The sequence below is a fragment of the Lutra lutra genome, chromosome 4, assembly GCF_902655055.1.
Source record: "Lutra lutra chromosome 4, mLutLut1.2, whole genome shotgun sequence".
Classification (NCBI taxonomy): domain Eukaryota; kingdom Metazoa; phylum Chordata; class Mammalia; order Carnivora; family Mustelidae; genus Lutra; species Lutra lutra.
Window position 1 is genome coordinate 146,777,098 of NC_062281.1, and position 25,810 is coordinate 146,802,907.

Below are 25,810 nucleotides of genomic sequence, written 5' to 3' on the forward strand. Positions count from 1 at the left end.
ATTAAGAGAATTAACTCTATAAAGAACCTTTGTGAATCAACAAATTCATAAATATTTAAATACTGCAAGGCAGAATAAGGGAGATGAAGTCATGTCATAAACTTTGTAGGATTGTTTGGCAAACGAGCAGTCACATTAAAGTAATCTTTAAAAGCTATATTTTTAATTTTTAAATTCCATTTGGACCATGAATTTTTGTCAAAAAATTTTCCTGTGTATATTTTCCCTACATTGGGAGGAATGAAGTAGAACATCAACTGTGCAATAGTAAAATTCCATTGAAAGAAAAAAATTACAACATCATACACAGATACTTCTGTGATAATTCTACTTTTGGTCCAAAGAAAATAATGAAAAGAAAGAGAAAAATACTCAAGAAAAAGGAAGTATTCCAAAATGCCTTTCTCTTCCAGTGATCTCAACTGAAAGTGGAAGAGTAGTAAGTGTCACAACATGCAATGATGATCAGGGAGCCGCCCACTTGTACAGAGTTGTTAATGAAGTACTGCTCCTACATGATAACGTTAAACTTTAAAAACCTGTAAACATTTTAAAAAATTAAGCTATAGTAAGGTTTAGCAAAATTTTAATATATACATATGCCAGAAATCTCTTTTCTTTTTTTTTTTTAAAGCAGGCTTGTGGAGCCCATCATGGGGCCTGAACTCATGACCCTGAGATCAAGACCTGAACTGACAGCAAGAGTCAGACACTTAACTGACGGAGCCACTGAGGGCCTGCAGAAATTTCATTCTGTAGTGGCAATATGTGGCAAATACTGAAGAGCGCTGTGTGACTACTAATGATGATAAAAGAGAAGCAGCTAACATTTCCGGAATACTTCATATGTGTCCCTTCCTATATAAGGATTTTATATACATTGTCTCTTCTAGGGTCTCACAGCATCTCAGTGAAAGGAGTCCTCTGAGTATCTCCATCTTACAAATGAGGAATCTAAATGAAAAGGATGCAGCCTGTTCCAAGTTAGATGCCTACAAATGTTTAGAGACTAAGTGACTTAATCAAGGCTTATTACGTATTAGTTACATATAATACATACCGCTATAATTGCTATTAGTGAAAAATGCAGCAAAATGCATTTTCATAGGTATATACACCTATACATACACATAGGAAATTCATGGGCATGAATTCCCTAGGCTATTTCACTGAAAATTGAATTATCCAGTCAAAGAACATGAGCATTTAAATTTTTAATACATTCTCCCAAATGGATCTCCAAAAAGAGGTACAGGATTCATATTCCTGCCAACAGTATGTAAGTACTCCTATTTTTCTAAAACCTCTCCAAAAAGGAGCAATATTAATTTTAAATCCTAAGTTATCTGGTCGGCAAAGAACCCTGATTTATTAATTTTATATTCTCTCATTATTAGCAAGGCAGAAAAGACTTTGTATTTGTTGGCCCAAATCTATCTCTTTTGGTTACATACTGTCAGATCTCTGCTTGTTTTTGTGACTGATGTTCATGTCTTTTCTTCTGATATGTATAGGCATTATGTATACATATATACTTTTTATTATCCCCTACTTTTCACACTCTTTCTTATACATGGATGTTACTACATCAAGATATAAATTTTGTGGGAGAGTACCTAAGAACATTTTGAATATTTATTGGTAATGATACTGTTTAAAGATATATTATGGTTATAATGGTTTTCAGCTATTATATAAGTGAACTTAATTTTCCTTTGTAGTGTTGATATAATAGTATGAAAAGCATTCCTTGTACCAAGATTACATTTCTAAAAATCCTATATAGACTTGTATAGTTTTAGTTTCTAGAAGCAAACAATATTCAAAATTAATTTCTAATTTTGATGAGAAATGGAGATCTCTACATTTTTCCCTAATTTTATATATCCCATAATTTATTGGATAGTCCTAGTTTTGCCATTTCAAAAAAGCTTATTTTTTAGTTCTTAACACCTGGGTTTATTTATAGACCATTTTTATTTGCAAATACTAAGTGGATTTAATTATTTCAGGGTTTTTTTTTTAAGATTTATTTATTATTAGGAGAACAAGCAGTGGGGAGGGACAAAGAAAGAGGGAGAAGCAGGATTCCCCACTGAGCAGGGAACCTGATGCTGGGCATAATCCTAGGACCCCAGGATCATGACCTGAGCCAAAGGCAGCTGCTTCACTGACTGAGCCACCAAGGGACCCAACTACTGTAGTTTTAAACACTGTTTCTAATCAGAAGGGCTATTGGCACTCTGGGCAGGTAACTCTTCTTTGTATGGGACTGTTAACATGCAATGCACTTGGCCACCCACTAGTAAATGACAGTAGAATCCCCCAACCATTTAGACCAGGGGGTAACTGGCAATGTGTGGAGACATCTTTGGTTGTCATCACAACTGGGTGGGAGAGTGCTACTGGCGTCTAGTGGGTAGAGACCAGGGATGCTGTCAAACATTCTGCAATGCAAACAGCCTCCTTCCCCGACCCAACAAAGAATCACGTGGTCAATCATCTGGTCAAAATGGTGACAGTGCCAAAGTTGAGAAAAGCTGACTGAGACAACAAAAACACTCCCTCTCATTTCTAAAAGCTCCAGGTTCAAGCTTTGCGCAGTGGCAGTATCGTAGCCAATGAGGTTTATCCGAGGCGCGATTATTGCTAATTAAAAGCTCCAGGTTCAGTTTGAAAACCACCAGTTTAGAATATATTCAGATATGAGGAAAGACTTCAAAACTGTCTAGCACTTCACTTCCAAATCAATTTTCAATCACAGACTATATATATTTAGGATTTGGATTCAAATGATCTTAAACTTACAGACTAATTTAAAAACAATTGAAAGCTTTAATATACTTACTCTTCCAATCAGGAAAAGAACATGTTTTTATTTTCCCCACAAATAGTCTTTAATAAAGTTCCACAGTTTCCTTTAAAAAAGAAACTATAGGGGTTGTCAACCTTATGGTCCATGAATTCTTAAATGGACTTCAGGACTTTTACTAAATAGGCAAAATGATGGCTATTTAAAATAAGGTGAGGGGCACCTGGGTGGCTCAGTCAGTTAAGTGTCTGCCTTTGGCTCTGGTCATGATTCCAGGGTCCTGGGATCGATCCCCACATCAGGCTCCCTGTCAGCAGGGAGCCTGCTTGTCCCTCTGCCACTCCCCCTGCTTGTGTTCCCCTCTCTCACTGTCTCTCTCTCTGTCAAATAAATAAATTAAATCTTTAAAAAAAATAAATAAAACAAGGTAAATGAGGTGTGTCTGTGTAGGTGAGTGGGTGTGAGTGTACATGTGTGTGAGGGTCATGTATAGGTGACAATGTGTATCAATATACATTTTTCTGGGAGGGTAGGTTTAGAGCTTTCATCATAGGTCATAAAAAATAAATGACAAAAGTTATTATGGATTACTGCCATGAGTTTTACATTTCTAATTGTATATTCCTAGATGTTTCTGGTTTGCCCATTATTAGAAAAGTTTATATTTTTTTCAGTAGATAATACAGATTAGACAGTATTTTCATATGTGCAATTCATACAGAGCCTTACTTAACACTGCCAACAAATTTCGGGGGGGGGTTGAATTTTTTGAGATTGACTGTGACACCATCCTGGGAATAATAATTTGTTCTCTATTTGTTTTTCTTTCTGGAGAGGGGCAGAGGCGGCAAGAGCTCATGCAGAGCTAGATTCTTTTTTTTTTTTAAATTATTTATTTATTTGACAGATCACAGTAGGCAGTGAGGCAGGCAGGGCGGGGGGGGGGTGGGGAACAGGCCCCTGCTGAGCAGAGAGCCCGATGCGGGGCTCAATCCCAGGACCCTGGGATCATGACCTGAGCTGGAGGCAGAAGCTTAACCCACTGAGCCACCCAGGCGCCCCCAACACTGCTAGATTCTGAGGAGAGGAGAGCTAGCAAGCATCCTTGTTTTCTTCCAAATTTAGATGCAAATTCTAGTTTTGGAAAAAGGAAGAGGGGTTTGGGGAAAGTTCCCCACCCCACTCCATGGGAATACATGTGGATTATCTGTAAAGTCTTTTTAACAATTAGAATATAGACATATGTATATTTTATGTACGACTATAAAAGAATTTCTGAATGAATATGGTGAAGTGGACTGTTAATGTGTAGGACTTCTTGGGGAGGTGACAAAAATGTTCTAACTGTTCTAAAGTTGATAGTAGTGATGGTTGAACAACTCTGTAAACAAAAGCCACTGAGCTTCATACTTTAAGTAGACAAATTATATAGTAATGTGGATTCTATCTCCATAAAGCCGTAACTTCTAAAAAAGCAACCCCTCTAAACTTATAAATACTGTGACTCTGAATAATTTGCTAATATATCACATTTTAGAGGGTCTTAGCTAATATACAGTCTCTGAAAAAAATGAAAGAAAACAGAGTAAAACACAAAGATGCAAGGTGTTAGTAATCTAATTTTTATTTGCATGGTACCATTCACAGGATAATTTTATTATGCTCCAGAGCCAAATATTATATTGACATAAGACTGGTGGGGGTGGGGGAAGGAATCTGAGCAAAAGATGTATCAGGGTCAATAATTAAACTGGGTCCTTTCTGCGAGAGAGGGTAAAACAAAACACCTAAGGAACGTATGCTATTCTAAAAGTAAAGTAAGGGACACCTGGGTGGCTCAGTGGGTTAAAAGCCTCTGCCTTCGGCTCAGGTCATGATCTCAGGTCCTGGGATTGAGCCCCGAATTAGGCTCTCTGCTCAGCGGGGAGCCTGCTTCCTCCTCTCTCTCTGCCTGCCTCTCTGCCTGCTTGTGATCTCTCTCTCTGTCAAATAAATAAATAAAACCTTTAAAAAAAATAAATAAAAGTAAAGTAAAAGAAAGTGCTTCCATTCACATCTCTGCTGTATCACTTAAAAGCCAAGTGTCAAAGAAGTCAATGATACTCTGAGTTTCTAGAGCCTAATATGCATCAAGAGACATGTCTATTGTATGATTCTCACTGCTTCTTTATGATCACGTTCTTAGAGGTTACAAAAAGTCTTTCCAAAACCTTCTGCTCCCTGATGTTTAAAAATGTAGTTGAAAGAATGAACACCAACAGGTTAGAAAGTCTGGGTGAAGTAAAAGCATTTTATGTCTGGGATCAAAAGTGAACAAAGCAGGACTTCTTAGAGGCGGTGGCTTTTCCCCATGGGAGATGAGGGGTGACATATTGGAAGAGAGAAGGCAACAAGCTGTTCTGGACCGAAGGCTCTGAAACTAGATGGATGATACAGCTCAGTAGAAAGGGTCTCTCGAAAAGACTTTGAAAGCCCCATGAGTACACATGGATTTTTATCACATTCCTGCCATCACTGTGCAAGTCACATACCCTCTGTCAGTAATTTGCCCCAAATTCTGGGTTTCTGTAATGTTCCAGGTCAGAACACAGAGGATTACTAGACTCTCGGACCATGAAGGGAAAGACAGATATCAAACTGATAATCACATAAATAATCACATTTTGTTAAGTGCTATAAAAACAATATAAGAATACTGATTAGAATAAGGAGTGGGGCAAGGTTTTCCAAAGAAGGTGAAATTAAGCTGAATTCAGCAGAAAAGAAGAATCTCCTTCCAGAAGGAAAGCCATTTAAAGACTTGGGGAAAATGTATGACACACAATAGGTACTCAATAATTGTGATCACAACTATATAGTTACTAAAATGGTGGCATTAAAAATGCAAAGGAAGCTACAAATGTGGGAGAAATTAAGAGTGAAGATTCATCTAGGAAGAGAGATAATAAACATAGGTGAAGTTTTAGTTTGGGATAAGGACCTTATGAAAAATTAAGAATATAAGGAAAAGGTCAGCTTCCAGGAAAAAACACATTTTGTTTTTCATAAAAGATTTAAAGTGCTAGTGGAAAAAAGACATGGTATCTTTTTTTTTTTTTTTAAAGATTTATTTATTTCAGCGAGTGTGGTGAGGGGCAGAGGGTGAGGACATGGACATGGAGCTCAATCTCACGCTGAGATCATGACCCGAGCCAAAATCAAGAGCTGACACTTAACCAACCGCGCCACCCAGGCTCCCCAACATGGTATCTTTACAACAGTCAACCGAAAACGGGTCAGGATATCAGAGAGAAGTTATGGCTAAAAATGAAGATCTGAAAGTCACCATGTGATAGTGAACTGAGTGACACTTCATGCCCTCAGTGATCCTGAACTTTTGCAAGACCTTTTACATTTAGGTATTAAATAAAGACTGTTACCACAAAGTTAAGTAAAGTTCTGTACCGTTGGTTACCTCTCTTTGACACATCCTGCAGGGCTAATAACGGCAGTCTTTCGATAGGTAAGCACTTATGTAGATGTTGTTCTTTAACTCTTAATTGGTTCATAATGCTTAATTAAAATTTAAGCACTTTTCATTCAATTGAAGGATACAGACTTCCTATCATTAGACACCAGAGTGTCATGAATTATGTCCAGCTATGAAAGATAAGGGATCTATGATATAAATACCATCATGTATCACATTTTCTATATTAGTTTTGACATTTAATTCTTTTTTCTAAAGATTTTTTTTTAATTTATTTGAAAGAGCACATGTGAGAGAGAGCATGAGCAGGGGAAGAGAGGAATGGGAAGGGGCAGAAGGAGAAGCAGAAAACCCACTGAACAGGCAGCCCAATGTGGGGCGCCCGCGATCCCAGGATCCCCGGACCACGACCCAAGCTGAAGGCAGAGGCCTGAGTGACTGACTACCCAGGTGCCCCAACATTTAATTCTCATAACAATCTCTACAATCATTCATTTATCAAGCATTCTTTTTCTTCTTGTCAGTTTTATGTTGCTAAGTTCAATGGTTGCTTCCATGATTCTAACCTCCTCCAGCTCTCAGGGTCATTCCACAGTTGGCCCCTGAGGTCCAGTGACAAAACCGTTCTTGCAACACCTTCTTTTCCTAAACTGCCTAACGCCACCACCTTCTGGAAACGCTCTTATGCTAGGAGGCTCCTCTGCTGGTTCACAAGGCCCAGGCTGGGTTTGCTTCCTGTTGCTGTCTACACATCACTCCTAGGCCAACACACCAGCTCCCCTGACTTTAAACCCCTGCTAGATCAGTGGTTTTCAGAATATGGTCCCCAGATGAGAAGTATCAGCATCCGTTGGGAAATTATTAGAAACAGAAATCACTGAGTCCTTCAAGATATAAACAATCAGAAATTGGGAGTGGGCCCAGCAACTAGTGCTTTAACAAGCTCTGCAGGTCCCCCTGATGCACTCTGAAGTTTGAAAATCAGAGCTCTAGATTATAGTGTTCATACTGAAGGTTGTGACTCGTTAATCAAGAAATAAATTGAGCTGGGACACCTGGGTGGCTCAGGCAGTTACGAGTCTGCCTTCGGTTCAGGTCATGATCCTGGTGTCCTGGGATCTAGTCCCACTTTGAGCTCCTTGCTCGGCGGGGAGCCTACTTCTCCCTCTACCTGTCCTTCTTGTGCTCTCTCTCTCTGACAAATAAATGGAATCTCAAAGAAAGGAAGAGGGAGTTGAAAACATCATTTAAAAAAATGAAACAATAGAAAAATTATAGTTTTTCCTATGTTATAAAAGTAATATTTTGTGAAACTTTATTTCAATTATATATGCACTAAGTCTGTGTGTACACATCTATACTTGGTTGTTAAGTAAATATGTTACTGTGGATCACAATCTGAAAAAAAATCTGATCTATAGGACTCTAGAAGCCAGCTCTTTTGTATGTCTGGCTCCTTCTTGTCACCTTAGGTGTTATCTTGGCCTTTCTTTGCCATTGTACTTAATGTCGACTCCTCCAAAGCATTTATTCTCACACTATGTTGTTTTCTTATTTAGACTATTTTATCAATATTTTAACGATTGTATTGTTTATAATCTTTCTCTCCCACTAGAATATAAGCTAATAGAAGAGAGATCTTCTTCCTGCTATGTTCCTAATATCGAGAACTGTAAGAGCCTATTTAGTCAGAGTAGCTCCATTTCGGTTGAACAGCCATTTTGTTGTTTATGCAGTAAACACTTAAACTGACCCTGCCCACCCCCCAGGGGAATTCCTTAAAAGCAATCCAGGAAACTAGTAAAATATGGTCAACCAGTCCCAAGTACAGAGCCCAAATACAAGCGTTGGTCAGGCCAGGTGGAGACATCTAATCACTATCTCATTAAAGAATGTGGGCCCCGCCTTTTGGGCACCAATTCTGACCAAGGTGATAGGCTAGTTTCAAATACTACTATAGGGTAAATTGTAATTCAGCTGGCCACCCGTGTGTGACCTAGCATGGACTATGCAACTTTCTCTGTGTGTTACAATCTCATTGTCTACCTGTGTGTGGCCAGGCTCAACCACATGGCCATTGCCCTTTAAAAGTTAGTGAGGCCAGGAGGGGTCGCTTTCTCCGTAAGAGGTGGCCCCGACCAGTTGGTTTGATTCTCGATGCTTGGCGCAAAATAAAGCTTTGCTTGACCTTCGCTTTGTATCAGTCTTGCTCCTTTGATCACGGACCCTAACAGAACAATGTCTGCCCACTTATAATATACACTCAAGAAACATTTCTTGGCAGGATGAAGTTTATGACTAAGTAACTCACCAAAGCTCACCTAAGTTAAATTATTTTTTTAAGGATTGTATTCATTTATTCATGAGAGACAGAGTAAGAGAAGCAGAGGGACAAGGCTCCTCATGGACCAGGGAGCCCGATGCAGGACTCAATCCCAGGACCCGGGGATCACGACCTGAGGCAAAGGCAAATTCTTAACCGACTAAGCCACCCAGGTGTTTAACTATAAGTTAACTATATAACTATATTAAAAGTTAATACTTTTAACTGAGCTATAGTTAAAAGTATTTTAACTATACTTTAAAATCCTATGTGTCTCATGTCTGTGATCCCTCTATGCAATTACCACGTCCTGGTGGGCCTAAGGCTTGGATTCCAGCCGTCCACTTCACAGTCCTGGACCATGGGGAAGTTAGAAAATCATATTTCACAACAGTAAAAAGACACACTTAGTTTTGGGACAATAAGAATCTGATAAAACAGTGACCAGTCTACTCTTAGTTTTGGATGGAGGAGAAGAGTAGGTATTTAATAAGAGTTAAGGAACATAGAAAAAGCCATGGGATCCATTTCACAAAGAAACAGAAGAAAGCCAGAGGCTTTAGGCTCACCTACATTTTTTTTTTAAAGATTTTATTTATTTATTTGACAGACAGAGATCACCAGTAGGCAGAGAGGCAGGCAGAGGGAGAGGAAGGGAAGCAGGTTCCCCGCTGAGCAGAGAGCCTGACTCGGGACTCGATCCCAGGACCCCGAGATCATGACCTGAGCCGAAGGCAGAGGCCTAACCACTGAGCCACCCAGGTGCCCTAGGCTCACCTACATTTTAAATGTGTACTATCGGGCGCCTGGGTGGCTCAGTGGGTTAAGCCGCTGCCTTCGGCTCAGGTCATGATCTCGGGGTCCTGGGATCGAGTCCCGAGTCAGGCTCTCTGCTTAGCAGGGAACCTGCTTCCCTTCCTCTCTCTCTGCCTGCCTCTCTGCCTACTTGTGATCTCTCTCTGTCAAATAAATAAATAAAATCTTAAAAAAAAAAATGTGTACTATCTAACACCCCATACAGTTCAAACTCTTCTGAAGAAAGATGAACAGTTAATTCAACAGGAAGTTAATGGGAAGGGGAAAGTATGCGGACAAGGAAAAAATTAGGAAGCAAAACAAGTGGTAAGTCATATTCATGGCCCAAATATATTTGCTGGAGAACCTGTGAAATGTTACAATTAGAAGGTGATCTAGGAATCAGAAGTTTTTTTCTGTATGTAGTGCATATTGGTGTCTTCCCGAACCCCACGAATGCTGTCAATGTGTTTGCGCACATGTGTGAACACACAGGTTCCTACCGGAGCTCTGGGAGGGTGCTGCTGTCCCACCTTATGGCCTCACAGTGATACTCACTAGATAACCCCAAGCACTTTGTACCCACTTCTGCCACAGTAAATGAGATTTAAGTTAATGGGAAGTACACATGAGAGAACAGGCTCTGGAGTCAGAGACTCTGCGTTTAAATTACATTTCTAACTGCTGACCGGCTGAGTAACTTTGAACATATTCCTTAATTTCTCTGAGCCTCAGTTTCCTCATTTGTATAATTAGAGACCTCACAGGCTGTATGTCGACTAAATTAGCAACACACAGAGGCCTGGCACATTGACACCAGAGTGTTACTAGGTATCACAGTCCTTACACCAAGCTCTTTAAATGCTTTTCTCCTCAGATTCTAACAATCCTTTGAGGATTATCGCAAGACATCCCTTCCCCCTATTTCAGAGGAGCAAGTGTGAGCCATAAAGGATTAATTAACTGGTCCATGAATTCACAACAGAACAGAACTAGGATTAGAACACAGTCTTGGTCACATGCCTAAATCAGATTTCCTGTAAGGGCCTATTTAGCCAGAGTTCCATCCATCTGGTTAAACACTGATTTGTTTATGCAGTTATGCAGTAAAACTTAAAACTGTCCCTGCCCCCTTTCCCCCCAGGGGACTTACTTAAAAACAAATCCCAGAAACCAGTCCCAGGTAACAAAGCCCAAATACAAGGGTGGCAGGCCAAGTGGAGGGTATCCAATCAGTGGGGGCGCATACTGTCTCCCTAGCTACCAAGGAGTATGGACCCCGCCCTTGGGCGCCTTTTGGACACCAATTCTGATCAAGGTGATAGGCTAGTTCAATATCTACTATATGGGGTGCCTGGGTGGCTCAGTGGGTTAGGCCGCTGCCTTCGGCCTCAGGTCATGATCTCAGGATCCTGGGATCGAGTCCCGCATCGGGCTCTCTGCTCAGCAGGGAGCCTGCTTCCCTCTCTCTCTGCCTGCCTCTCTGTCTACTTGTGATCTCTCTCTGTCAAATAAATAAATAAAATATTAAAAAAAAAAAGAACATGGATATTTAAAAATAAATAAATAAAATATTAAAAAAAAAAACAAATATCTACTATATGGTAAACTGTAATTCAATTGATTCAATTGGTCACTTATGTGTGACCTAGCATGACTGTGCAGCTTTCTCTGTGTGTTACAATCTCATTGGCCACCTGTGCGTGGCCAGGCCCAACCACATGGCCTTTGCCCTTAAAAGCTAGTCTGTAAGGCAGAGAGAGGTCGCCTCTTTGTAAAAGACGCCCTGGCCGGTCAGTTTGATTCTCGATGCTTGGCGCAAAATAAATCTTTGTTTGACCTTCGCTTTCTATCAGTGTCGCTCCTTTGATTACGGACCCAGTACTAACAACTATGCAAATACCCGCGTTCTAGCATCCCAGAAATTATGAATAACCAACAAGCTATTCCCACTCTGCTGCAGCTGTCCTAATACCCGTCTCAGAACAATCACCTCCATCATGTGTAGCTCTCCAGAAGAGGTGGTCAGCCAAGGCACTAGACACATTAATTAAATTTTGTTCTGATGCCTTTGTATCCTCCCTTCCAGGTTGGTGACCCCCAAAAAGAAAAAAGAAGCTATGTTTTATTTCTTTCATGACAGATTTACTTAATACTGTTAGTAAAGAGCAGTTGGCTTTCAAGAGAGAGTTGTTGAATGAAGAAAATAATGCATGAGAAAGGGCTCTGTAAAACCAAAGTGCAAATCAATTCTTTTATAAAACCAACCAAATGGTTATAAACATATCTATTTATATTCAAATTTATAGACTTCCTACCGTATTTAGAAAAATGTCAGTTATAAAATCAATATAATAATAATTATTAGGAAGAGCTATATACTTGTCGAAATTTCATTACAAGCAGGATAAAAGGCTTTATCACTTTATTTTAATCTTCATCACACCCCTCTAAAGGAAGAACCATGATTTTTATAGAAGAGGGCATGCTGAAGGTCATACACTAAGAAGTGCTGTGGCCAGAATTTTAACTGCTTCGATATCTGTATCGAACTCTTTTTCTAAATTGTGGAAGGAACAAGATCATTTTTAAAAGAATATATTTAAAAGAACATATACACACACACATACACACATATACATATTTCACAAGCCATAAAATCCACCCATTTACATTTATAATCCTGGGAGTTTTACTATATTCGCAAAATGTGCAACCATCACCACAATCTAATTTTAGGGTATTTTCATACTCCCCAAAGAAATTCCATGTACAATAGCAACCAGATCTAAGTACATATACTTTACATCATAAAAGAAATGCAAATTCTTTAAATAAAGGCTTCATTAAATATATGTATGAAAGTATATTTGATACATCTAATGCAAAGAAAAATCATGAAAGGAGCTCTAAAGGAGAAAATATGACTGGAGTCTTTTCTAATTTTGCCTTAGTAACATCACCATCCGTTTGAATAGAGCAAGTAATCAAGAGCTGACACACTTATCCAGCTCAGATTATTGTAGGTCAAACTGGGCATTAAAAGACTTCTTAGCATTTCTGCATTCACAGCCAAACTGTAAGGCTAGGAGGCAATGTAGAGAAAACAGTGTGTAACGCATTGCCTTTGATATTCACTCTAATATTATATTAGTATTAAGGAGTAAAGTTTATGAAAATAAAGTAACAAAAGTTAAGGAGAGACAACATTTTCTTTTCAGCATGATATGCTTATACCCATTTTCTAAGAACCCACAACACCACATTTGATAATCGACAATACTCCCAAAAGCACAATTTAATGAACTCTGCATTCACTTCCAATAATGAAAAGGAACTCACTGTTGGTAAATGCATATTCTTCCTCATTTTCGTCACTATCATCAGATGGAGCTTTATAAGGAGGTGGCAATTTCATTGGAGGGGGAGCAGTTCCTTGTCTCTGAAAATGCCAAAGTAGAGAGAAGGGTTAATGGCCTTTGCACAGTTCTCTTCCTCAGTGACAAACAGGCTAAAAAAAGTAATCTGGAAATATTTTGACTGTATCCAATTTCAGTCATATAACCGGCTCTGCAAGACAATTTGTTTTCTTATATTTATGTTATTATGTAAGTGACTGTGCTGTAAGCACACCACTACCGAAAACAGTTGAAAAAACACAGCGTTTAAGACTGTTGACCTACCCAGAAGAACACATTCCTTTCCCCAGTCAGAAAGTCAATTACGTATATTTTGTTTACACTGTTACCAACCAAACAATGCAAATGAAAGACATTTGAAAATAAATGTAAAGACTACCCACTGTATTAATTCTACATTTATTTAAACTGTATTAAGTTGTAGAAGGTACAGATTTCACTCTTGAAAAAAATAGCTGAAATGAAATACCAAGGTTTTCTAACTCAAAAAATATTCATCTGCAATTTATAGTCAACACACATTTTAATGTTTTCAAAAAGAAAAAAAATCTTTATGATGGATACTCTTTATATCTCTGGGTAAGTGGTCTTTAAATTTACACAACCAAATGAAACATCCCATAAATACTTGGTTCGGACTTAATGAAAGCAGAACAAAACTCAATGATCAGATTACCTTCACAGAACGTAGACATTTTCTTGAACGCTGGGAAAAATAAAACATGCTAAAGTTTACGGAGATCCAAGCTGCTAAAAAGAATAGGAGCTGATATACCCAAGCACTCCACAAATACCAAAATAACTGGATTAAGATTTGTTTTGCTCCAGGGTTTCAATAGAGTACATTCAATTATGCTTTATAAGACAAAACCACTAATGGCAGGATACACTCCAGTAAATGGAGAATGACTGGCCCATTAGAGAAAGCAGGCATGTAATAAATTCCTCCAAAGCAGAAAACACTATCTGGAATCCATAAACAAAAACACACACCCAAATTTATTTAAGATAATGCTAACCAAAGCAGCACTGCATCTATCTGTAGAAAATCCAAAAATCAATAAAATGCAGGAGTGATGAAGAAAGAGAAGATGCCAAATACAAAATGTCTATTAAGCAACAAAAGAAGACAGAAAGGTGATCATGCTCTGTCTTTATTCTTGCTTGGAAAACCTCAGAAGTGAGTTAAATGAGGGGTAAAGAAGGTAAATGAATTCCTTTCAGTAAACCTTTCCCTCAGAACCAGATCATTCTAGGTCACAAACAATACTTAGATCAAGGACAGCCAGCTTTTAGTATTAAGAGACAGAATTCTCTTTAACGGTATTCTAAAAACATGTTTAAGAGGAAACCGTTTACACCACTGATTTATTAAAATTAACTTCTACCAACACTCTCGAGAATATAGGATAAGCGTGTCTTGGTCACCCTAAAGTTTGAATGTGGGTTGCCATATACTTGGGGCCTCTTTCTACTGCACATGAGGGAAGGTTGTGGGCAGGACCTGGCTCTCTCTGTGACAATGAAGGCTGGAGCAAGGGACATACAAGGAGGCCAGGGAATGCAATCTCCATGAGGGCAGAAAACAATAGTGTGGTATCCTCAGCTCTGAGAACAGTGCCTGGTACAAGGAAGGCCTCCCTTAACTATATGCTGAATGAGTAAATAACTGGTTGTCAGTCATGTTGACTAGGTCTTCTAACAATGTTCTGTTCCAGAAAAATGACAATGATGGAAAAATTATTGTCCAATAGCGTGCATATTCATTTTGTCTGGTGGAGACGCAAATTATTTTAGTTCTGTAGAAAGGATAACTCCGAAGGTTATAGTTTTATTGCACTATAAGATGTAAACCAGTTTTGTATCTCAATTTAAATCTAACTTATGCATTCTTTTTGGTTTTTTTTTTAAAGATTTTATTTATTTATTTGACACACACAGAGAGAGAGCGTAAGCAGAGAGGCAGGCAGGGGGAGTGTGAGCAGGCTCCCTGCTCAGCAGGGAGCCGTGTGTGAGGCTCATTCCAGGACTCTGGGATCATGACCTAAGCTGAAGGCAGATGCTTAACCAACTGAGCCATCCAGGCACCCCTGCATTTTTTCCTTGAAGAATTAATAAATATTTCATTCTCTCCAATTCTCTCTGAACCAGGCTGTCTTGTTGGCTCCCTTATTAATGAGTTAAGTAAATAACTGTACATTTTGCATGATTTTGTAGGTCACATTTTTTTTTCCCTGAAATTATACTTTGACAGTTATGGAGGTCCCACTTAAATGTTCAAGTAGACTCACCTTCCAAAAACAGTTAAACGGGGATGCCTGAAATAGGCAATTCATGAGCTACTTAAGCCCATATACATGATTTCTTGGCACCCACAAAAAATCCCCAGTGGCAACAGAACTTTGTATTTTTTATTGTTTCTCTTATTTCCAACGCTATGATTCCGTTTCTGATACTAAGCCAAGTTTGGTTATGATTTCCACTGGGGCTATAAGTTATTTCCCATTGGTAGTAGCAATAAGTGGAGTTTGGTTTTATGGTCTGACAATGTAGTGGTATTTGACGATCTACTGTATATTGGTTCTAGAGGTATCTATTCTCTACAGAGTGAGAGACAAGAGCAAAGGTCATTTAGTCTACGCTTGCCTGTTGGTGTTCTTGTATAACAGATCTTGTGTTCAGTGGAAAGAAGAGCTTTTTGACATAGAGACCAAGGGGCTTGTGCGTTTCTGGGTCTACATGTGTCATGTGGCTGAAGCAGCAGGACAGAAACTGAAAGCACTCTGTTTATCTGAAAGCCAGGGAAGCCCTTACTTCTCACTGTAAAAAATATTTTCCTACCTTCAGAGGGTGCTCATAAATTAGGGGAAAAAATCTCTTTCTGATCAGTTCAAGAGACTAATGAGGATTAGTTAAATCTAATATTTCCAGAGTTTTCCAGAAAATACCAGAACTACACTCGCACTACCTTAGATGTTACAGCCTTTTGATTAAAAACCCAAATCCCTTTTTACAGAAACCACTAACTCAGAAGCATTTCAATGTAACAATCCAGATTCACCATATCAAAGCAATTTGATGATTTAAATTTAGAAACAGTTACATTTTCTGATATCCTTGCTCTTACCGATGCAGAGTATAAAGCAAAAATATGTTAAGACTATAAAAACGTTTTCACCAATGCTGCATGATCTCCACATGTCTATATGCTATGTATGTACACAGATACATAGAAAAGAGTATCACATATATTTACACACTGCAGAGTACTGTCAGCCAATTCTAAGACCTAGTACAATGTGGGATATCATGACAGGACACTCTATTATCTGTTGCTGTTAAGAATAATCAAAGAGCACATCCTGTATCACTCTAAGTGCCACCAGTAGGATCACAAGAAATCATTTTGAATTTTGTAAACACCTTCATGAGGTTCCCCTTAGTCCCAGGTTCTAGCATGTCCAGATTTCTCACTTGAAACAGATGCGTGTCTTCACATCAACCTTACAGAGGAATAATTTACATACAATAAAGTGTACTCTGTTTAAGTACTTACTTGGGACAGACACATTTTTTTTAAGTTTAACATGACTATTTTTAGAGACGATTATGTTTGGTGGGAGATGACACTTTCATGTGGGTAAGACATAAAAAGAGAGCTAACAGCAGGAGACTACTTCTGTGAATGAACATCTCCCACTTGTTTTCATTGTCTGTGACTCCTTTAAGACAAAGGATATATGAAGAAACCCTGAAGAAAATTTTAGAAGGAAAATACCAAAGAGTTATGCGCATATAGTTAATATTAGTATGTCTAGGACACCTGGAGACCTGTCATTTCACACTCCATGATGAAAAACAGCACAGACGATAGTGAACTGAGACAAAACAAGAAAAAAAAAAAAACTACAGATTTATTCAAGACCTATTTTTTTTTTTAAAGATTTTATTTATTTGACAGACAGAGATCACAAGTAGGCTGAGTGGCAGGTCGGTGGGGAGGGGAGCAGGCTCCCTGCTGAGCAGAGAGCCTGATGTGGGGCTCAATCCCAGGGCCCTAGGATCAAGACCAGAGCCGAAGGCAGAGGCTTTAACCCACTGAGCCACCCAGGCACCCCATTATTCAAGACCTGTTTATGTATTTTTTTGGTAACTTAGTTTCTTAGTCACACACTCCTTTTTTTTTTTTTTTTAGATGTAAATGATGTCAAGCCAAAATTTCCATTTCTAGCCTACACCTGTCCTAGTAATTGGTTTCAGGTACTTTATTTTTTTTTTCTCCTCTTTATTTTGGGGGTGGGGAGTGAGTGTGGGGAAGAGCAGAAGGATAAAGAGAGAGAGATAATCGCTAGGAGACTCAAAGCTGAGCATGGAGCTCCCCCCACTTCACCCCCCCCACATTATGACCTGAGCTGAAAACAAGAGACAGGCACTTAACTGACCGTGCCACCCAAGCACCTCATTTCAGGTGCTTTTTATTGTCTCTTTCTCTTTTTTTTTTTTTTTAAAGATTTTATTTATTTGACCGAGGGTGGGAGAGAGAGAGAGGAAGAGACATAAGCAGGCGGCGCAGCAGAGGGAGAGGGAGAAGCAAGCTCCCAGCTGAGCAGGAAGCTCAACGTGGGGCTGGATCCCAGGACCTTAGGACCATGATCTGAGCTGAAGGCAGACACTTAACCAACTGAGCCACCCAGGCACCCAAGTCTCTTTTTCAATGCTCAGTAATTCTAGAGAAAATGCACTGCTTTTGTATTAAGGAGGAAATAATGCATAAAAGGAATTACTTCTAATGATGATACTTTTAAAAGAGATTTCTGAAGCGATAATATAATTTGTAATCATCTGACCTCCCAACTTTGGGAACCTCCCCTGCCTGTGCTTTCATAGCATGTGCTTCTATCACCATAATTGTACTTCTACTTCACTACGTGTCACATTCATCAGTGCACCTCTTGGAATAAAGACGCTTCATCATTCCAGAAGTTAGAATGATGCTTGGCATATAACCTAATTTCAGAGAAGACACACAGTAAAGGACATCCTGTAACCACTGAAAACAGTTAAAAAATCTTGTAACCACAGAGACATCATCCTGTAACAGAGATGCAGATACTGCTAGGACCTCTCATTGCAATGTTAACTCAGTGGTTATTTTCTGCACCAAAGAATCCAGCTGGACCGACTTTTGGTATTACCAAGCTATTACTGCATTTTTAAAATTTGAATGCAAACATCTTTGCTTTGTATTGAGATTCAATTTGGTTTAATGGAACAGGCCAAAGTGGGTAAGAACTATATATTTATCTTTTTCCTTCCTGGGATCTTATGTGGAATTATCCTGCATCAACTAATTACCTTGTTCCCCAAAGTAATTAAATTAGTGACCGGTTTATTCATCTGTGTGCAGTTATTATCTGTGTCCCCACAGGCCGATCGCTGTCTGCTTCCTTTATTTATTTATTTATTTATTTATTTTTAAAGATTTTATTTATTTATTTGACAGAGAGAGATCACAAGTAGACGGAAAGGAAGGCAGAGAGAGAGAGAGAGAGAGGGAAGCAGGCTTCTTGCTGAGCAGAGAGCCCGATGTGGGACTCGATCCCAGGACCCTGAGATCATGACCTGAGCCGAAGGCAGCGGCTTAACCCACTGAGCCACCCAGGCGCCCCTGTCTGCTTCCTTTATGAGGTTATAACCCCAGAAGGCTGCACCGTCCTAACTGCCACACTATATATAGGATTCCAAAAACATGTGATGAACGCTCAGATCTTTGAATCAAGATAGGAACTAACACAATTCCAGCAACAGGATAGCCTAAGTATTCTGAGACTAAATTAACCGCAAAAAGATGACAGATAAACTTTCAAAAATACGCTTTTGTAACATGACTGAAGCCAGAAACAACCATAAATCCGAAGTCATAAGGTAAAATGGGGCACAGGAAGGCGGCATTTGCCCGGAATGCATGTGCCCTTCCTGGGGACCTAAAGCCAGAGATGTTTTGTTTTGTTTTTAGGATCTTTGTTCATTCAACAAGTAAATACTATGTGTCTATGAGGTGCCAGGCAGTGTTTTGGGCAATGGAGAGAGAGTAATGATGAAAGAGATGAGCTCCCTGTCTTCATGGTGCTTCTTTTCCAGCCCTTTCAGATGTCACATTTTGTGGGTCTTTCTGTCTTGTCCCCAAATTGCTTTAAGATAGCAGTCAGTGAATTTCCCTTTGTTTGCCTTGTCCCACTAGAATGGAAGGCAGGGAATTTTTGTCTTTAAAAACTTCATTGCGGGGGGTGCCTGGGTGGCTCAGTGGGTTAAAGCCTCTGCCTTCGGCTCAGGTCATGATCCCAGGGTCCTGGGATCGAGCCCCACATCGGGCTCTCTGCTCAGCGGGGAGCCTGCTTCCTCCTCTCTCTCTCTGCCTGCCTCTCTGCCTACCTGTGATCTCTATCTGTCAAATAAATAAATAAAATCTTAAAAAAAAAAAACTTCATTGCGGGACACCTGGGTGGCTCAGTGGGTTAAAGCCTCTGCCTTTGGCTCAGGTCATGGTCTCGGAGTCCTGGGATCGAGTCCCGCATCAGGCTCTCTGCTCAGCAGGGAGCCTGCTTCCCCCCCACCTCTCTGCCTGCCTCTTTGCCTACTTGTGATCTCTGTCAAATAAATAAATAAAATCTCCCCCCCCCAAAAAAAATTCACTGCGATATACTGACATGAAAAACTATACACATTTTTTTAAAAGATTTTTATTTATTTATTTGACAGAGAGAGAGAAATCACAAGTAGGCAGAGACACAGGCAGAGAGAGAGAGGAAGCAGGGAGCCCAATGTGGGGCTCGATCCCAGGACCCTGAGATCATGACCTGAGCCGAAGGCAGAGGCTTAACCCACTGAGCCACCCAGGCATCCCGAAAAACTACACACATTTTAAAATACAATTTGAATTGAATTTGTACAATTTGAATTCATCATCCTGGTCAGGATGAAGAATGTAATCATCGGTCCCCAAAGCTTCTCCATGCCTCTTTGTAATCCCTCCTCCTCCCTGCCCCATTCCCTGGTTCCCCATTCTCTTGAGCTACTAATCTGCTAGGTTAGTAATCAGCATAGGTTTTTATTTCTAGACATTTAATCCCTGTAAATAAAGGTTGTTACCTCCCAAAGTCTGAGAAAGATTTCTGCAAGTCATGACCCGGATCATGCCTCGGACTAATATTTCTACAAGTAATAACCATGGTCTCCCAGAACCTATAGTATTATCTATGCCTACTCGTGATTGCCAAAAACTACACAATCCTGAACACGCAGCATATGCTACTGCTATTCTGATTAAAATCGATGTGATTAAAATCTGAATTCAAACAAGGTGGCCAACGAGGTTAAAACACAACCCTCTAATTATAATCGATATAATCTATAATCTATATAATCTGTAATTTAACTTTGCTTTTTCTTATCCCTTTTAAGAACGCTGTGCCCCAAATCTTCCAGCAGCCTTAACTGATCCCTGTGTACATGTCTGCAAATAAAGGTTTCCGAAGTGTTCAATTCAGTTAGTTTTTTTTTTTTTTTTAACAGGGTGAAACCTACAATGGATGAAGTTAAAAAAAAAAAAGAAAAAGAAAGCATGGGTGCCTGGGTGGCTCAGATGGTTAACCGTCTGCCTTCATTTGGGTCATGATCCCAGGCTCCTGGGATTGAGTCCCATATCAGGCTCCCTGCTCAGTGGGGAACCTGCTTCTCCCTCTGCCTCTCTCTCTCTCTCTGTGTTTCTCATGAATAATAGATAAAATATTTTTTTAAAAAATGAAACCAAAATCTTGACCACAGAAGATAGTAAGGATATTTCCTGGCCTTGGTCTTAGCTTGAGGTAGAAAAAAGGAGTAAAGGTATTCCCTCAGAATTCTTCACTAGCCCAGAATCTCTCAGGTTGGAGACCTGAATTCATTCTGTGTGTGGCTCAAAAATTTCTAAGCTAAAATCCAGGCAAACATGAAAATAAAGTTGGCACAGATTCAGCGATACTAGGTGACATAGATGTTAGGACGTTACTAAATAATGCCAAATATGAATAAAGATAGTTTAAAACTTGCAGACACCTAATAAATTAACTTGAAAAAGTATAAAATAAAAACTGAAAAACTACATGAAAAACAGGCTAATTTTACTATCAAAATGGGAGATTGCTAGATTACCCTGACCCCACCCTCAAGAAAACACAAGTATCTGAATAACTTAATTAACTAATTTGCTCTAGTGACTTTGTATATAAACCTACACCCAATTAACTATCATGCTAGGAGTACCTGGCTGGCTCAGTTGGTAGAATGTGTGACTCCTAATCTTGGGGTTGAGTTTGAACCCCATGTTAGGTGTAGAGATTACTTAAAAATAAAATCTTCCAAATGAAAACCTACTATGCTATTCAGAGATATACATTTATAATAATAAATTTATAATAACAAATAGTAAATTTATAATAAATTTATAATAACTGAGAATATGATAGGACAAAAAAAGTCCCAACTAATGCAAAAGAATGTTACATAAACCACAATCTTTGATTATAATGGAAATATGTTAGAAAATAATAGGTTTTTAAAAATATTCATGTGGAAATTTAAAGATACATTTCTAAATAAATTTGGGTAAGAAGAAAATGTGGGGGCTTAAAAAAACAGTACTGAATAATAGACATTCAACTTAAAATCTTGGGATGTAAAGAATGACTTAAAAGGAAATATATGGTATTAAATGATTATTTTATTAAAAAATAGCTAAAAAATTAATAAATTCTACAACTACTTAGAGATTACGGTTGGGGGGAGGAAAACCAAACAATATAAAGATGAGAACAAAATATAGAGATGAGAACAATATAAAGATGAAACAAAATCAAGCAGAATAAGGATGCCTGGGTGGCTCAGTGGGTTAAGCATCTGCCTTCAGGTCATGATCCCAGGGTCCTGGGATCGAGTCCCACATCAGGCTCCTCGCTCAGCAGGTAGCCTGCTTCTTCTGTCTGCTGTTCCCCCTCTTGTGCTCTCTGACAAAAGAATAAGGATACGACAGAGATGACTAACACAGCTCAAAAATCAGAACTTCAAATGGAGGAACGACATACTTGAAACTAATGTAATGCTATGTCAACTACAAAAAAAATTTTTTGAGAAATTAAATGACAACTACTTTCAAGATTAAGAAAAAAGTAAAAAGTAAACTATAAACTATATTCACAATGTAAAAGAACTATAGATGGAGCAAGCATAATTCAAGCTAAGATAATAAACAACTTTGGGGTGCCTGGGTGGCTCAGTCAGCTAAGTGTCTGCCTTCAACTCAGGTCATGATCCCAGGATCCTGGAGTGGAGGCCCGTATTTGGCTCTCTGCTCAGCGGGGAGCATGCTTCTCCCTCTCCCTCTGCCTTTGCCTGCCTTTCCCCCTGCTTGTGCTCTCTCTTGTCAAATAAATATATAAAATCTTAAAAAAAAAAAAAAAAGATAAACAACTCTATTCCAACAAATGTAAAAAATTAAGTTACAACAATATTCCTAGAAAAGAATCAATAACCAAAACTGACTCTAGAACAGAAAATCTGAATAGTTCCACAAGTACTGAAGAACTGAATCAGCATTTTAGATTTTTTCCGACATAGAAAACACAGGCCCAAAATGGCTTCATAAGCTAGTGTGACCAAAGATTTAAGCAATGAATAATAACCATTTTACAGAAATGCTCAGAGAACTAAAAAAGAAGAAATACACCTACTATTCATTTTAGTAGTCTCATATATTCAAAAGCAGGTACAATAGTAAATTCCAGCACAATTTCATTCCTAACCACAGATGCAAAAATCCTAATGGAAATAGTGCAGCAATGTGCAAAAAAAAATCATGATCGAATTAAGTTTAATCCAAGAATTCAAGATTGGTTTGACATTATGAAATCTATTAATGTAATTTACCACATTAAGGGATTCAAGGAGAAAAAAATGTATAATACACAATTATTTCAGTTAATGCAGATAATACATCTGATAAAATTCAATCCCAATGCCATTCATGATAAAAATACTTAGCAAAATAAGAATGAAAGGGGTTACTTCCTTAACCTGAAAGATTAGCTACAAAAAATTACAACACACATTATATTCAATGGCAAGATAATACATCTGATAAAATTCAATCCCAATGCCATTCATGATAAAAATACTTAGCAAAATAAGAAAGGGGTTACTTCCTTAACCCTGAAAGATTAGCTACAAAAAATTACAACACACATTATATTCAATGGCGAAATATTAAAAGCAATTTCTTAAATATCAGGAGGAAAAAATGATAGCTATTATTACTACTTTATTAAACACAATGGAGGTTTTAGTAGATATAGTAAGATTGGAAAAAGGGGAAAAAGAAAACTGCCTTTATCCAGAATGATTATTATCACCATACAGAAAATCCAGAAATAAAAATCTACATAGTATTAGAATCTGAGATTCATATTATTAAAATTATATATATTTATGGAGGACATAAAGACAGTAGAAAGCTCTACATAAAGTATTTAAAATATTTAGTAAGTTTATATTTAGGTGGTGAGTTTATGAGTGATTTTGTTTCAGTCTTTCAGTTTTCCCAGTGTTATGCACTGGATTCTTTACTAAAAATAAGGCAGTAACGTTATACGATATCAAATAAATACATAAAAAAATCAATTCTATGTCTACATACTAGCAACAACAGAAAATGCAGTTTAAAATACTTAAAAGCAATACAAAATGTAAGAGTATCTAGGAATAGACCAAAGATTTATAATACCTTACTCAAGAAAATTGTAAAAATTGAAAGAAAAAAGAATTTAATATATAGAAAGATATACCATGTCAATGATTAAAAAGGTTAGATGTCATAAAGATCTACTTCTTTAAAAATTAATCAATAGATATGATATGACTCCCATCAAAATCCTGAGATTTTTTTGTGGGATTTGACAAGCTAGTCCTAAAATTCAGAGAAAAGAAAAGGGATACAAATAGGGAAGACACCTCTAAAGAAGAAGAAATATGTAAAGGAAATTGTTCTACTAGAAAACAAGATTTATTATTAAGCTTTAATAATTGAGCTAGTGTAGTATTTGTGCTGGGACAGACATGGGGAACAAAGAGAAAACTCAGAAGCAGAACCCCTGATAACCTGAGCTAGGACAGATTGTATACAAGTCAGTAGGTAATGGAGGGCCTATTAATAGTAGGATAGTTATCTTTATGGGGGAAAAATAAAAACTTATCCTTACCTAATACTATATCCTAAAATAAATTTTAGATGGACTTTACTAGAACAGAGGTGGGAAAACAAGGATGGATGACGAATTTTGATTGATGGTAAGGAATGTTTTCTCAGGAGAGATGACCTTTGGGTTGCTCCTTGGAGGATAAAAGGAAGAGCAATGTGGGAAATGGATTTCCAGGCTGAGGGAACTGCAAGATCAAAGTCCCCTAAATTCCCTAGGGGAAGACGCATTTTCTGGGAATGGACAGACAACCAGCTCAACTGAACAGGAAAGACAGACAAAGATGACAAGGGATGAATGGTGCTTTATCACATTTTTGACCTATGTTTCACTATGTTTCTGGCTTTCATCCTGGCCAGAACTAGTTAGACTCATAGGAAGGAAACGTTTTTAACACAGTCCTTCTAGCCTGATACTAGTCAAAATACCATTTTTTTTTTTTGAAGATTTTATTTATTTATTTCGCAGAGAGATCACAAGTAGGCAGAGACGTAGGCAGGGGCGGGCGGGGGGAAGCAAGGGGAAGCAGGCTCCCCACTGAGCAGAGAGCCTGATGTGGGGCTCAATCCCAGGACCCTGAGATCATGACCTGAGCCGAAGGCAGAGACTTAACCCACTGAGCCACCCAGGCGCCCCTCAAAACACCATTCTTATTAATTGCAGATCAGATAGGAAAAAAGATACCAAAACCATTTTATTTTAAATCAAAAAACATTTTTAAAAGGCTTGAGAGGTTCACGTTACCTTTTCCTTTTTTTCTTCGGTGTTTTGGTCCTGGTTATTAGCGACTTTGTTAGCCTTGTTATGCACACTAGGAAGGACCTATGATATCACACACACACACACACACAAAAGGAAGGGAAAAGGAATAAAACATTTAAATATCACAACCATTACATTTCCTAATTTTTTAAACAGTTAAAATCTTACTTAACTAAGTCACTAACTTCATCTAAAAAATAAAGACATGAAAAGCAGAATTCAAGGCAAACAATACAATCTGAAAATTATTACAAGCTAGATTACCCAAAATATTGTGTGCATGCATACGTGTGTATGTGTGTGTAACATCGAAGAACCATAAACTCACAATATGTGTAGATCCAGAAAGTGAAAATGAAGATGATGAAAAAGAAAGTCTCAAAACTGACTATCATCCAAACATCTCATTTTGCAAAAACAGTTTTAGGGGTGACGTATATGAAACCCTCCCTAGAACACAGGAGGCATCATTTATGTGATTTACCTTATTCATCACTGTATCCCAAATCAAGTATATTATCTAGTACACTGTGCACACTCAATAAATATTACACTAGTACTGTTAGCATGAAGATAAACCACAGATCTATTTACATCTCTGGATAAAAGCTCAATGAGAGCTGGAATTTAGTAATTTATCACTATACATAGTGCTCAGAAAGAACCCATTACATAGTTGCACTCAATAAATGTTTATACATGAACAAAATAGTTCCATTTCATAGAAATACTTTTAATTCTCAACGGTGCCAACAGCATAGATTACTTTTTGACTCATTTCTTTTTACCAAACAATCTATGAAACATCTTGGGAAAATATAAAATTTTTAGTGATTTTTTTTTAAAGGCTCCTCAAATAGCTAACACAAATAATCTTGGCATAGAATCTGATGACAGACATGAGGGTTGTAAGAAAAAACAAATCTCCTTTCCCAGAAATGTAAA

At 38.2% G+C, this 25,810-nt stretch overlaps 1 protein-coding gene and 1 pseudogene across 5 annotated transcripts in view; one reads left to right on the forward strand and one right to left on the reverse strand.

The window, feature by feature from the left end:
- The window catches only part of PATJ (PATJ crumbs cell polarity complex component), a 373,314-nt gene that overhangs the window by 197,218 nt on the left and 150,286 nt on the right, over positions 1-25,810 (reverse strand). For all 5 annotated transcript variants that reach the window (XM_047724601.1, XM_047724598.1, XM_047724600.1 and 2 more), the window contains 2 exons: positions 24,848-24,925; positions 12,742-12,841 (listed from right to left, as the gene is read on the reverse strand). In XM_047724601.1, coding sequence (XP_047580557.1) covers positions 12,742-12,841; positions 24,848-24,925 — 178 coding nt within the window. The remainder of the gene's footprint in view (positions 1-12,741; positions 12,842-24,847; positions 24,926-25,810) is intronic.
- Positions 2,593-2,764, forward strand: LOC125099409 (uncharacterized; annotated as a pseudogene).